Source organism: Anguilla anguilla, chromosome 10 (genome assembly GCF_013347855.1).
Source record: "Anguilla anguilla isolate fAngAng1 chromosome 10, fAngAng1.pri, whole genome shotgun sequence".
In the NCBI taxonomy this organism is placed as follows: domain Eukaryota; kingdom Metazoa; phylum Chordata; class Actinopteri; order Anguilliformes; family Anguillidae; genus Anguilla; species Anguilla anguilla.
In genome coordinates, this window is record NC_049210.1 from 16624070 (window position 1) to 16638696 (window position 14627).

The 14627-nt window shown below is 43.4% G+C and overlaps 1 protein-coding gene across 4 annotated transcripts in view; it reads left to right on the top strand.

The window, feature by feature from the left end:
* Nucleotides 1-14455, top strand: part of LOC118206384 (protein SCAI-like) — a 35131-nt gene extending 20676 nt beyond the window's left edge. For 3 of the 4 annotated variants that reach the window (XM_035379047.1, XM_035379048.1, XM_035379045.1), the window contains 15 exons: nucleotides 358-444; nucleotides 546-644; nucleotides 1968-1988; nucleotides 2569-2665; nucleotides 2887-2985; nucleotides 3284-3436; nucleotides 3628-3729; nucleotides 4146-4247; nucleotides 6836-6914; nucleotides 8435-8534; nucleotides 8632-8713; nucleotides 9592-9664; nucleotides 10318-10491; nucleotides 10611-10711; nucleotides 10819-14455. In XM_035379047.1, the coding sequence (XP_035234938.1) occupies nucleotides 358-444; nucleotides 546-644; nucleotides 1968-1988; nucleotides 2569-2665; nucleotides 2887-2985; nucleotides 3284-3436; nucleotides 3628-3729; nucleotides 4146-4247; nucleotides 6836-6914; nucleotides 8435-8534; nucleotides 8632-8713; nucleotides 9592-9664; nucleotides 10318-10491; nucleotides 10611-10711; nucleotides 10819-10971 (1522 nt within the window). In that variant the 3' untranslated portion in view covers nucleotides 10972-14455. The remainder of the gene's footprint in view (nucleotides 1-357; nucleotides 445-545; nucleotides 645-1967; nucleotides 1989-2568; nucleotides 2666-2886; nucleotides 2986-3283; nucleotides 3437-3627; nucleotides 3730-4145; nucleotides 4248-6835; nucleotides 6915-8434; nucleotides 8535-8631; nucleotides 8714-9591; nucleotides 9665-10317; nucleotides 10492-10610; nucleotides 10712-10818) is intronic. The other variant, XM_035379046.1, reaches the window with a different exon arrangement.
* The last annotated feature ends 172 nt before the right edge of the window (nucleotides 14456-14627 follow it).

The window sequence follows — 14627 nt, forward strand, 5'->3', positions numbered from 1 at the left end:
TCTACAGAGGCAGTGCTGATTCTGTGCTGGTGATGAGTAAGGCCCCAGTGCTGTTGCCATTTCTCCAAACTTTTTTTAAAAACAAAAATTGTGGATTAAAGTTGGCTACAAAGCTCTGATGGAGAGAATGAATCGTGCTCACCCTGATAAAGTGCATACTCATTGCCTTATATAAGAGGCTAAAATATAACTAAAATAGCCCTGCAGAACATCTGAGAAAGGCAGTGTTTCTGGATGTTTCCATGCTGATATCTGTGCAACTTGTGAGAGAGAGTCGGGTTTGTTTGCGAGTGTATTTTCATTTATATTTGCTGTAACCCAACTTGGACATTCCTGATTATCCATTTCTGTTTACAGACAGGTACTCGATAATCGGTATGGCCTGAAGAGGTGGCAGATTGGGGAGGTGGCTTCCAAAATTGGACAGCTCTACTACCATTACTAGTAAGGCAACATATGCTTATTTAACATGTTCCAGGCAACTCTGTCGTTCTTCTGCCTCCCCCCTTATGAATTCTAGAAATTTCCTGTCGTGTTTGTTTCAGTTTACGCACTTCTGAAACCAGCTACCTGAACGAAGCGTTCTCCTTCTACTCGGCCATCCGGCAGAGGTCCTACTATTACCAGGTCAATAAGGAGGACAGGTGAGCCCCAGGTGTGCCCATGCCCACCTCGCCTCTTTCTCCAGAGCACTAGAGCATTAGGCTTTAAATTGTGGGCTGGGGCCTAAAGGTCTCTGTCCAAAGAAGGTTACTGAGCTCCATAATGTCTAAGACCATATTTTTTTCTGGATTTGGCTCTGTAATCAAACAATGTGGTTTAAAGTGCACATTCTTAGATTTTATTTAAGAGTATTTTCATAGACATTACAATTTTATTATGTAGAAATAACGGCACTTTTTATTTTTTTTTAACCCCCCATTTCAGGGCACCAGAATTTTTGGGACATACAGTATTAATGTTATTTAAATGAAAGTAGTCATGTTTAGTATTATGTCGCATGTCCTTTGCATGGAATGACTGCTTGAAGTCTGTGACCCATGGATATCACCTGGTATTTATGCCGCAGAGCATCTGCTCTGGTGATGCTCTGCAGCATATGAAACGCATGTTCAATTGGATTCAGATCAGGTGAATGACTTGGCCAGTTAAGAATTTTTGACTGAATAAAATGTCTTTGTCCCAAACATTATGGATTAACATTAATTATATTTATATATAATTCATTATATAAGTAATTACAGTATTAACTCCTGTGCCCCATCATTAGCTCTCCAGCCTGGTAATTTATGGCAATTTATCTTACATGGTTAATTTCTGCTTTCATTTTGTCAAAGAGTATAGTTTTTTTTGCATGCCAACATCATTTTTAAAATGGATTTTTGTGGAGTTGTCAAGAGCGTGATATCCAGCTAAAGCACCAGCCCCCGGTACAGTTATGTGCAGCCCTTAAATACAGTGCCTATGCAGATCAGCTGCTTTACTGGAGAGAGAAATGAATCAGTGACTGGATCTTTTTTTAAGGGAGAGTGGGCAGTCCACCCTCCTTTCATTTTTTCTTTATTTAGATGTGAAAGTAGAGAGAGTAACAGAGATGGGATCACAGAACACAAAGTGTCATGGTGGGTGTCACCCCCAACCCCACAGAGTGACTCATAAATGGCTTCAGAATAGGCCAGCCTATAGACTGATTTATTAGATTTAAATCAAAGTATATACATTTACTTTCCACGTGTCCATTTGCAGTTGTAAGAAGGCAGTTTTCTTTGATTTCCAGCCTAAAAAATGATAGTGAAAGACCATAGTGATGTGTGATTATTAAATATTTATTGTGTGTTGTTATGTATTATGTATTGGGGTTATTGTACATTGAAAATACTGGAAGAGATGGAGTTAAGTTGTGGGAGAGGTGAGTTAAAAAGGGGGAGTATGCTACTATGATTATTATCTTTTCTTTGCTTTTTCAGATGCCTTTGTCCTCTTCCAGGGTGAGAATGCTTAGAACCTTGCACGTTCTGTCAAAATGTACTTAGCTGGGTTTTAACCGGAACCCATGACAGGTCTCAAATATAGCCCTACACCCTAACCACTGTGCCACACGATGCTCTTACTGTTACTCCTCTGCTAAGTCAGTCTTCTCTTGGAGTCTGGAGTTTCACACATGCCCGTTGTGCTGGCTGAGGTAGTAATGGTGCCATTTTGGCCAGATTCACATGGACCTCCGGTGTCATGGAAATACGGTTCTGCGATCCTGTGTCTTCTCAATGCCATCTGTCAACCTCTTCCTCTCTCCTTCTTTGCCTCTCCTCCCCTCTGTCCCTTCTTCACTTTCATCTCTTCCTTTCTTTCTCTGTCCTCATCTTCTGCCCTCACTCCTTCCTTGTATGCCTCTCTTTTTACTTTCCTCTCCTATCCCCCTTGCATCTCTGGCTCACTTCCACTTCCTTTCTCCCTCCTGTACTCTCTCTTTCACCCTCTTGTCCTCTCCCCCCTTGCCTCTTTTCCTTCTCTCTTCTTCCTCGCCTTCTTTCTCCTTCCTTCTCTTCCCCCCTTCCTCTCTTCTCTCAGGCCGGAGCTGGTGGTGAAGAAGTTGCGGTACTATGCTCGCTACATTGTCGTCTGTCTGCTGCTGAATAAGATGGACCTGGTCAAAGTCCTGGTGAAGGTAAAGGGCGGGAAGGTTGTTGTGGGGGAAACACCCCTTGTGGACTATAGTGCTGTGACCATATAAAGTTCAGTGTGCTGTTGAAAGTCTTGTTGAAGGCTCAGGTTTTAGTTTATTCAAAATCTTTTTTAAGATTAGACAGTTTGGCATGTTGTGATATCTCTCTCTCTCTCTCTCTCTCTTTGTATACTTTGTTTCTGTGTGTGTGTGTGTGTGTGCAGGAACTGTCAGAGGAGATAGAGGACTATACGCAGCGCTTTAACACAGAGGACCAGCTGGAATGGAACCTGGTTCTGCAGGAAGTTGCAGCGTTTGTGGAGGTGTGGTCCTCAGCACTAACCTTTTACTGGGTCTTTGGTTCTCTTGGGTCTTTGTGTTCTGTTCCTGGAGGGCTGGTGTGTATGCAGGTTTTTGTTTCTACCAATTACCATGGCTCAATTAGCCAATTACACCCTATACACCAATGACAGACAGTTAACTCAGATTAGACTGGAATAAACTTTTTTTATCAGTACACAAATACAGGTATCAGCTATCTTTCATGAGATTTTATCTTTATCTTCTTTGTGTGTGTGTGTGTGTGTGTCTACATACATTTGTATGTGCGTGTGTGTGCAGGCGGATCCTGTGATAGTGCTGAACGATGAAAACGCTGTGGTGATCACATCCAATCGGCTACAGGAAGGAGGCGTGCCCCAGCTGGAGCAGGGCATGGTGGTTGGCCAGCTCACGCTGTCAGATGCGCTTGTCGTTGGCAATTGCAACAACCAGGTAGAGCCCTGTATGCACACACAGACAGACAGCAGCAAACACAGGAATCACACACAAAACATCTGAATGCAACTTGATATATAACACAACTGCCGTACAACTGTGAAGAAGCATAAATAATACAGTGTAGAAAACAGGAGGGAAGCTGAATTTGTTGACATTTGCTTTGTGTCCATCTCTCTCTCTCTCAGGTGAAGTTCAGTGAGCTGACTGTAGACATGTTCCGCATGCTCCAAGCTCTAGAGAGAGAACCTGTCAACCTGGCCACACAGATGACCAAGCCTGGGACGCTGGTGAGTGAGCATAACACACAGTGAGGCACAGTACAGATGCACACACACACACACAAGCTCAAACACAGTCATACGCATATGCATAATGCCAGTGTTGCCGGATTTGAAAATGATGAACCTGCCCAAAGCCATTTTTCCCCACGCAATAACATAAAAAAGTATCCCAATTGGGCAGGAATCTGTCCAATTTGGCAACACTGACGAATACACACAGGCAAATACATATGCATATGGACACACACACATACAGGTATGTGTGCACACGCACTCATATACACATGCACACACACACACACACACTCACACACACACACACACACACACACACGCGCGTGCCTGTACAAATATCAGGGGTTCTCCCAGTAGGCCCTGTTTTGGCAGCACGGACAGGTCTGCAATCTTTTGTTTGTCTGCAGGAGCCCAGTGAAAAGCCAGCCAAGAGAGAGAACCCCCACAAATACCTGCTGTACAAGCCCACCTTCAGCCAGCTCTACTCCTTCCTGTCCGCCTCCTTCAAGGTCTGTCCCTGTTTCTCCTTCTCTCCGCTACCCGGAGGTGCTTTTGAGTCGACTGAGACGCCCAGGCGATTTAAACACAGCTGAACTCGGTTGTCCTTTTAATCTATTTATTCCAACGCCTCTGTAGGACTGGCGGCTCAGCTTCAGTGACTTAAGTAAAGTTCTGGCTTGTGCGTGTTCCTGCTGAAAGACACCCACGCCCTCTCTTCTGAGAGCAAACATGAGCTGGAACTGCTCTTTTGCTATTTATCCCTCCTCCCCCCTTCTCTCCCTCTTGCTCTCTCCCTCTCTCTCCCTCCCTCTCCCTCTCTCGTTCTCCCTCTCCTTTCCTCCCTCCCTCTCCCTCTCTTATCCTACAGACTATGTGAGTGTCCACACTTAATATACAGGCCTAAAACTACATTAACCAAGAGGTTTTTTCTTCTTGCAGAGTGTTTATGTATCTCAGAGACTATATTGGGCCTTTGTTTCAGGGTCACCTACATTTATTTTACCTAATCATTGAGCCAATTATGTAATTAAGGTTTGGTTGGAACACAAACCAGATGTATCCCCAGCACTGCAGGACCAGAGTTGCTTTCCAGTGATACTGTGTGCAGTGTGCAAAATGATATGTTGATCACTACTTTGTATTAATGATACGATATCAGAGAAAGTGGTATATAAATATTGTAAGAAAAGTTTATAAATGGTTAACAGTTAGCCAGAACATAATACAGACTTATTATGTGTGGATTGGAAAAGTGAAATACTCCATTCTCGCATAAATTCTTCTCTATATTCTTCTTAGCTGTCTAAGAAGTTGTCTGTGTCCAATATGACATGTCCCATCATCAGATATGGCTCCTCCCAGTGTTACACGGGCTTGGTGAAGCGAGTCGTACCTGTCGGTAATGAGTTTCCAGCATATGGAGCGTGCAGCTAAATTTTGAAAATATGAAGCAAAGCTTTTTAAAAAAAAATCTGTTGAAGTCATTTACTGCTATATTATAGTGCAAAACAAAACCAGGGCGGCTGCAACCCTATTAGGACGTGGCCCCAATACCATTAGCTTGCCACAGCTGGGACCGAGGCCCAAATTCCCCAATATATCAGCCCCAGTGAAGTTTCTGAACCAGGACACAGCCCACTTGCTATTCCCCAGCATCCCAACCCCCTACCAGGAAGCTTTGGCCCACTTTAGCACTCATTCTGACCCCCCTGTGACGCAAATATAGCCACCAGTTCCGGCCTATACCTTAAATACCTAAAATAATACATACGTATTTTAGAACGAACAGACGGTTCCCCTGGTGGTCGCGTGACCCTAACCAACCTCTTGTGTTGCTTATGGGGTTGGGCCAGCTCTGAGGGACACACCCCAGCATCTGTGCCCGGGATGTGGTCCAGAAATGGGGGCGGGGGGTTAAGGGATCACCCGTGTCTGGATCACTGAGTGTGCCGGTCACTGAAATTGTCCCATGCAACATTTCTAACGCTCGCCACCCCACAACAGCATTCGCTGATGCATCATCTACTACTCGTCGTCACAGGAAATCTGCTCAATCCGGTAGCGTGACAAGTGTTTCCCCTTTCAGCAATGACTCTCCTTGTAAAGCTGTAGCACTTTGTGAGGTGTAGAATAAATAACTTTGCTTGTCTGTGTGTGACCTTTATGGAAGCATGCTGAGAGGGAAGATTCTTCCCTTAGATGCTCTCCTTTCTCCCTCCCCAATTTCTCAATTATCACCTCCTTCACTCTCCTGGGGTTGGGGTGTTACTGTGGTTACATAATTCCAACAGACTGTTCACCCTCGCTCTCTACTGTCACCCCACAGCTGTTTTTTCTTTGTGTAAATTTTCTTTGTTTTTGCTGTTTAATAACTTGCTTGTGGTTGTGTGTTGGGTTTTGCTGACTTGACAACATAAGTTTTTCCCCTTCTTGTTAACTTAAAACACTTTGTATACAATAGAATACTTAAAGCGGTTAAAGCACTCTAAAATGGGAACCATACTTATATTGGACATCCAGTTGGAAAACATCAATGTGGAGTCTAGTAGCCTTTAGTATGCTGTATTAAAAACAATAATAGTATCACTAATTTGTAATACTGCTTGCTATAAATTAAATTTGATTATACACAGAAGCCATATTCATGACATTTCCTTGATTGATGTAATTTTGTGCTCTTTTCAAGATGACTTCAACTACAACTTTGTGTAGTGAAATGAAAGAAAAAATGAAATCATTTAAGAAATATGCCTATTTTGCAGAGTCAACAAAACATTATTGTATTTTAGAATTGAATTTATTAGTTATACCATATGATCACAGCTGTTATACTGAATGACATTTGGTGTAATTCTGCAAGATTGGCAGGTATACATTTTTTAGTCTGATACACACACACACACACACACACACATACTCACCCACCCACCCACCTACCCCTGGTAACGTGCAAGGTGTCAGCTTTTGATGTCGTATGACTGCCATCTTTGACTGGCTGACTGTGTAAAGGGCACACACGGCTGATTCATGTGGTCTGTGGCGCTGTAGCCTCCCGGTGGGTTTTGATCTCCGGTCGTGTGTCTGTGTTGTGTTTTAGGAGCTGCCAGCCAACAGTGTGCTGCTGGTCTACCTCTCAGCCACTGGAGTCTTTCCCACTGGACACACCGATTACGAAGGTATCATACAGTCCTGTCCCACCCTCACAGACTGTCTCCCGCTCTCACCTCTCACCGTTCACATAATTCACTCTGCCATTTCCCCCGTTTGCTCATGCCAGCCCTGGCAGTGTACTGCGGATGCACCTGCTCTGCTTGGCTGCCTGTTGCCTGTGACTACATGTGACTACACATTTGCTGGACTGCCCAGTGGTTAGGCCCCCCTGGACTGCATTCTGTTTTATGAGCTCATTTTGTTTCTGAAGAGCTCACAAATAATCATGAGCACTAACATGTCAGAAACAACTGCAGGGTTTTAAATAGGGTTTTACCTCACCCTGCAATGAAGTTTTGATGGTAAATCGGTCTGTCCACCAATAATGTGTCCACAATTTAAAAATTTTAAGCGTTTCCCAAAAAATTAATTTCCAAAAATCAACACTCATTTCTTAAAACAGAATGGGCGGGAAACTCAAATTTCTCTCCCCTGCCAACCCACAGGAGTGGGGAAGCAAAAAGATACTGCACTGTATATGCCAGCTTGTGTGTTACCTGTCATTCCCGGTGAGGCATGGCCAGTGCAGCTTGTTTGATGACTATTGAGATAAATGGGAAATGATTTAGACGAGGACATTAGCCTCTATTGAAAAACACCTCTTCAGCGTGCTCGAAACGTCAGAAACCAAATACTTCATCGTCTTCCGTCTGCTACCTTCTGCTTTGTGCCTGATTGATAAAGTCCTTCCGATTGGTCCCTTCTGTTTTGTGCCTGATTGATAAAGTCCTCCCGATTGGTCCCTTCTGCTTTGTGCCTGGTTGATAAAGTCCTCCCGATTGGTCCCTTAAATCAGGCGTGTTTGACAATGGGCCATGCAGCCTTTGGCATACAGAAGGACGTTTCAGGCCCCTTTCCAAATTGATGGCCCAGCAAACCAGTCCCCTCGCCCCCTGCCTTACACGAGATAAATAGCCGCCTGATGTATTGATTCGTGTCGTGCTTAAAAGTACATTGATTTTGCGACTATGAAATAACAGTGACATCACTCCAGTCCCATGAGAACGAAAGGCTCTGAGCCCTGGGCCAGTTCACTTCATGCTCAGCAAATGGCACTGATGCAGCTCTGATATAGTAGTGATACAGGTACATAAATTGCAGTTTGACATATAGAGTACAGTGGGTCAATTGGGATGAAGGGTGCTGAGAACTGAAGAGTCCCTTCTGTATTGTTATTATATATATATATATATATATATACATATATATATATATATATGGTAATTACAGAAGGATAATAATTTACCCTGTAATTTGAGATGTCAAGCGGACCGTCAGAATAATAAAGATGGCTTCTTCTCTCCTGTTTGTTATTACTCAGCTTGGGTGGTTCAGCACAAAATGATTTGTGTGTTTGTATGTGCGAGAGCATGTCAGTGTGTTATGTGTTGTGTGTATTTTTGCGCAAGTGCATGTGTCTTGCTATTGCATACAGGTGCGCAGTGTGTATGAGTGTGTGTTTGAGCTCCTTCGTTTGTTCCTTCAGGTCCCTATGACTTTGGGGGAGTTCTGACCAACACCAACCGGGACGTGATCAATGGGGAGACAGTCCAGAAGAGGAGTCAGGCACAGAAAGAGATGCACTGGTGAGGGGGGTGAGGAGTGGGCGGTGGTAGGTGTGTGTGACTCATTTGGATAAAGGTGAAGCCTGCAACCTTTTGACTTTTCTGCCCCTGTGGTCAGTCTCCATCCAGGTGACCTCTTCCCCTTCACTCGAAAGCCTCTCTTTGTGATCGTGGACTCTTCAAACAGTTCGGCCTACAAGGTGAGTAGCCTCATAACCAGGTTTACCCTCCCCAGCTGAGCCTTAACACGTATGCAGGGAAAAATTGTATGTATGGTCAGGTAGGCCGTATTATAAATATACAGTAGCTGTGTTGTAAGAATAAATCCACATTCTTATATCAGAGTTATATTTGAGGTTTATATTTATATTTGAGACACTGGCACAAAGAAACATCTTTCATCTACACTGGTCTAGCACATGGTCTCAGGCTGAGAGGAAAGCATATTACCCTGGTCTAGTACATGGAGAATATACTGTCGACCAACAGTCACACTCTCATGAACAGCTCACATTTTCTATTGTTGTTGGACTATGTTCACCATTTTTCAAACGTTTTAAGGGGACAATACAAATTTGCCTCTTGAGGACGCTGTTTGTAGATGAGGAAGAATAGTAAGAATATACTTTTGATTTAAACCAGCAATGCAAAAAGAGAAATTCTGGGAATGGGATTGTTTTACTGTGGACTGAAACCTGGGTGTTGTGCCAATTCTGAAGCGTATCCAATACACAAGGATGTTTTTTGGTGCCAAAGCGCCCTCTGGTGCCTGACATTGTATGGTGCATGCTTGTTTCTTAGACCCTGAATTTTGCTGGAACGCAGTAGCAAATTATGTGACTCCATTGGTATAAATATCATATTAATTGTTTGAGACCTGTACAATTATTTCAGCGGATGACATTTTTACTAACTCGCTTGTCAGTCGCCCATCTCCTCTAATGTGTTTCTGTACAGTGCATACGATAAAATTAATTTACTGAGCTCGATATCGACCAGAGCTGTTGTGTGAAAGAATTGTGCTTGAGGGTGCCGTAGCAATGGCAGTAAAAATGTGATTGTCTTTTTTATCCTCCAGAATTTCTCTAATCTTTTTGGGCAGCCACTGGTGTGCCTGCTCTCGCCTACAGTGTACCCCAAGAGCATGCAAGGTGTGCGCCTCATACCCAGACACTCCTGCTCATTTCTGTTTTCAGGGACTCATTGCTGAATGTTTTTCATTTTGTTAATGATATAGACAGAGCATCTGCATGCACACACCTCAGGAAATGGTCTTAGCTTTACAATGCAGCAATATTTATCGAAGTGGCTGGAAAAGATTTGGTGCAGTAGCCAGTAGCCATTAGTTAATTTGTGAATAATGGTGATTTGCTGCAGCTTGTCGCTATGTGTTCTCAGCTCAGAGCAATCAGGTATTCTGTAAGAAAGGCAGCATCTGGCACTAAAATTTCCTTTAGATTTTTTTGGCAAGGAGTAGGCTTTGTAGCAGTAATGTAACTTTGTCTTGTCTTCTATCCCTTCACCTGTGTCTCCCCACATTTTTCCTTCATCTTTCTTTCACAATATTATTTTGCTGTACCACATACCTCCCCTTTCCTTGCCCCCTTGTTTTCTCTCTCTCCACGTCTTTCTCTACCCTTCACATTTTTTTGCATCACCTCTCACCTCTCCTGCTACACCCATTCCCCATACCACTCTACATTAAACACCTCCACTTCACGCTGTCCTCCAACTTTTACATTTTTTTGGCCAATCCTCTCGATTTGTTCGCCACTGCCCTACGCCACCTCCCCCCATCTCTCAGACCAATCACAGCGAGGCAGCCTCTTCACCCTCTTCCTGTACAGCCCCCTGATGGCCTTCCTCTCTGTGTGTGGCCTGAGCAGCATGCGGCAGGGACTGTGGGAGAAGGCTCTGGAGTTCCTGCACAGAGTGTACGGTGACATCGGCCAGATGATCACCCGTTCACACACCATAGGTACTGATGCAGTTCTGAGGACAGGAATTTAAATAAATTCTATGTATGATGGGAGCTTAATCTCTCTCTCTCTTGCTCTCCCTCTCTCTCTCTCTCTCTCTCTCTCCCTACGTCCTCAGACCAAGCCTTCCTGCAGTTCTATGGCGATGAGTTCCTCCGGCTGCTCCTGATCCGTTTCGTGTTCTGCTCGGCCACACTGAGGCTGCACAAGCTGTTCCGGGTACTGTAGTCGTTTTCCATCGGAATGTTCCAGACCGAAGCAGAGGCCCGGTCGCAGAGGCCCGGTCGGCCCGTGCCTGAAAGCCCCCCATCTGCTTGTGTCCGCAGGAGTCGCGCAGCTTCCCCGAGTCGTACCCGCAGCTGCCCAAACAGGACACGGTGGAGAGCAGCCTTCTCCAGAGGCACATCCTGGAGCTGGCGGCCATGTTGGAAGTGCAGAACCTCTTCTATGACAACACCCTGTCTCTGGATGACTACTGACCCCCTCAATCTCACACACACACTCATCTGAAGTCACAAAATTTATTTTTTTGGGGTGGGGGTTGGGAGGGGAATTGTTTCCCCTCTTTTGTGATGTTACATATTTTCTCACCTTTTTCTACTTTTTAAACTAGTTGGCCATCACAGGGATCTTAGTTTTAAACATGGGCTAGCAATTTTTTAATTCCACTGCAGTTTGGTTTGTATATGTAGGGACACGCAGCTAGACAGACTGATAGACACAATTGCCTATTCCTAAACATATTTACATTATCTACATGCCATGTACATAATATAGACACACAAACACAATTGAATACATTGTGCACTTATGTTTGTCTGTGAAAAGGACAAAAGATAACTGTGGGTGTTTTAGAAATGAAGATAATAGCAAGAATACAAACTGCCTGCAGTGATTCCATGAAGCTAGGCAGTAATTGAATTAAAACCCATTTTTGTTTCCTAGATGTAGGGCTAATGTCCTTGTTTTTTGTGTGGCCAGGGCCAGGTTTACATAAGTGGTGGGTAGTCTGTAGTGAAGAACATTCTGCATGTGTTTATTGTCAACCTGTTGTTTTTACAGATATTGTGTTTTTGGCCTGCCTTTAGTCTTACTTTTCATTTAGTGGACTTTCTTGTTAACGAGTATGTTGCTTAAGGGGCTTGAAATATTTTATTTAATTTTTTAAGACTTCCTCTGTTGTCATGCATGATTAGCTAGGTTTCTACAGGCCGTGGTAACAGCACGGTTGGATCCGTAGAGCAGTCCTGTGGCACTCCTGGTCAGAGTTGCCTTGCCCCAGGCACAGACAGGACCGAAGGGAGTGGCCCCTGCTTCCTGTCTTAGAGCAAAAGGTTTGGTGAGACACGGGAAAGGTGTGGAGGGGCTGGGCGAACCCAGCGCTTTTCGCCGATTTCCTGGTTTACCGATGATATTTCCTGAGCCCGCATGTTACGGTACCTCTCGCTGTAGTCACGCTGGGCCACATAGAAGACACTGCCATTAGGTGCGAGCCCCTCGATAACAGAAGAGGCACTTTCGTGGTTGTCTTTAATTGGCTGGCTTGTCTCACCGGAGGCAAAACCCTTTCCTTGTTTAATCATTTGTATAATGTGCAGTTCATAGCCTGTGATGTGCCGTTTTTTATAACCTACTGTCACAACTGTGTCCAATAGCCTATAGCCAGACAGAATATTTTTTATCTCGATAGAAAAAAAAAGAATTGAAAAGAAAATAAGGGAATATCATGAATATATGTATAGATTATTTACATTTGTGTGTGGTTTGAGTGGGCTTTTCATGTGGAGGTACCTTAAGGATGTGTCCCTGGACCTGCCAGCGGACGTTAGCACTGTCTGTGACCCCTAACTCCCAGCCCTAGTCTGACACTCATACATTCCAAGGACAAAGGGAGTGTCCGTCTGGAACTTCCACTGTGCTCCTAAACTGCTGGCTGAGATGTTGCCAGATCTGTCCATTTCTGCGTGTATGTGTGCGTCATAAATGAATTATGATAATAGTAATAATAGCCTTGCACTTTACCTTGTTGAAATATGAAACCTGATCATGTTTGTTGTACTGTCAGAAAAAAAGGCATGTCAGAAGAAAAAAAAACACATTCCACTTTCTTTCATGCCCCAGGTCCCAGATATTCCTGCATGTGACAAACTGTGTCTGACGTTTAACATAGACCAATGTTGGACTGGTGTCGATGAGCCAGAACCAAAAGTTACCGCAATGACACTGTCCAGTGACAACAGTGACACTTTGTGGTCTCAGAGTGGAGTTGTGAATGATTAGGAAATGTACAGTAGAATCAAACAGCTTTAATTTTTGAAATAAATTGTCGCGTTTCATGCGTTTGTGAAACGTGACAAGTGCACACTGTCTTTGTGAAACTGGCCGTACCTGTGGGTGTGTCTGCGGTTACTGAGTGCTGTGGTCATGTGAGCTCATAGCCTCAGGGCATAAAAAATGCAACTATTTGATTGTGCTTGTGCTGCACACGCATCTGTCATGCTGGTGGTGCGTATGACTTCCACCACTGCAGGTGTACGATCCGTGATGGAGGCAATATGTGCGTAGGATGCACGTGTCTGCTATGCCCGTCCTGCATGAAAGATCCATGAAAAAAACATGGCGGACTGGCAGCCGCACATACTGGAAAGCACAGCCTGGGACTGGCGTTCACCCACGTGGACCACTATTCACAGATTCAAAGATAATTTATTGTGTGGCTGTTAGTGTCGGAACTGAAAAAAAGAAATCTAACATTAGCTTTGTTCTTCCTTTTGAAAACTGATCTTAAATGTCCTGACAGTTTTCATAATATTTTTCCTTTTTTAAGAAAAAAGGTATTTTTGTTGTTGAGTGTATGTGTGGCATCCGGCATGGACCTAAATCCCACAGGGGCAATCACTGCCAGACTGAACGTTTCCTACAACTTTGACACTGACATTGATGGCAGAGGAGGAGAATGCCATGTGACACAGACAAAAATACAGTTATGTCACAGAGATCACAGGATCCAATCTGGCTTCCTATTATTCCTGTGCACAGGGTCAGTTAGTGGGCAGAAAGAGGAAATATTGTGATGTCATTGTTACATGTTTCATGTACAGCGGTCTTGGTACTAGACCCTTAAATGGATGAAAAGGGATAGTTTTCTCCTGTTGCTCCCCTCCCACTCCCCAATTGTTGTAGTAACTCCCCTGCATTCTCTGAAACAACGAAACAGCGCCACCAGCGACATTTTTGACCTGTTAACCCAGATCCAAATTGCGTCAGTAAAAGCACAGGCGTTAATGCACCGAGTGTGGTTTAAATGTCTCTCTGCATACGCAAAAAAAAAAAGGACATGAAGTTATGGGTAAACTGAAAAAAGCTCCTCCCCTTTAAGATATTTTATGTAGTAACATTGTAGCTTAGTAGTAACAAAATACACTTTATAAATGCGGAGTAACCAAGCTTCAAACACTTCTTTGTTTACAGTGTGTTTACGTGTACAAATTATCAGCAACCTTTTGATAAGAACACGAATTAGCTGAGAAACTTTACCAATTTAATCCCATTGTTCATTCTCTGTTGGTACATTCTAGGTTATGATGCTTTGTAAATGTAATTTGTATGGCCTAATCTAAAGTGTTACTTGTTAGTAAGGGTATTTCTAAAGGTTCCTACTGTTGTGGGAGGGTACAATATAAGTGACAAACGTCAGAATACTCTTTCTTTATAAGTTAAGGGGTTCTAGAGTTAATAGTTTAACCAACTTGCATTATTCTGCTGTCTGTTTTTTATCATACCAATGTCGTCCCCTTTGTTGCGAGCTTATATTTGATGTTCGTGTTGTTCATTACTGGAATAAATAAGTGATATGAGAAAAACAGATATGTGATTATACCAAAACATGCAAGCTTTTCTTTTTCATAAAATATTTTAACTGAATGCTTTATAAGAGTAATAAAAGGTTGATGGTTTTGATTACCTTGTAAATCTTGTGTCTTTTACATGTTTTTAAAGTGCTCTATGAGGGCATCTTTCCCCTTTCTTGTGTGATTGAATACTGAGTCTGAATATTATTACAAGGATTCCAAAAGAGGAGTAGACAGTACACATATCTGAACCAGATACACACCACAATAATCCCCATAAATTC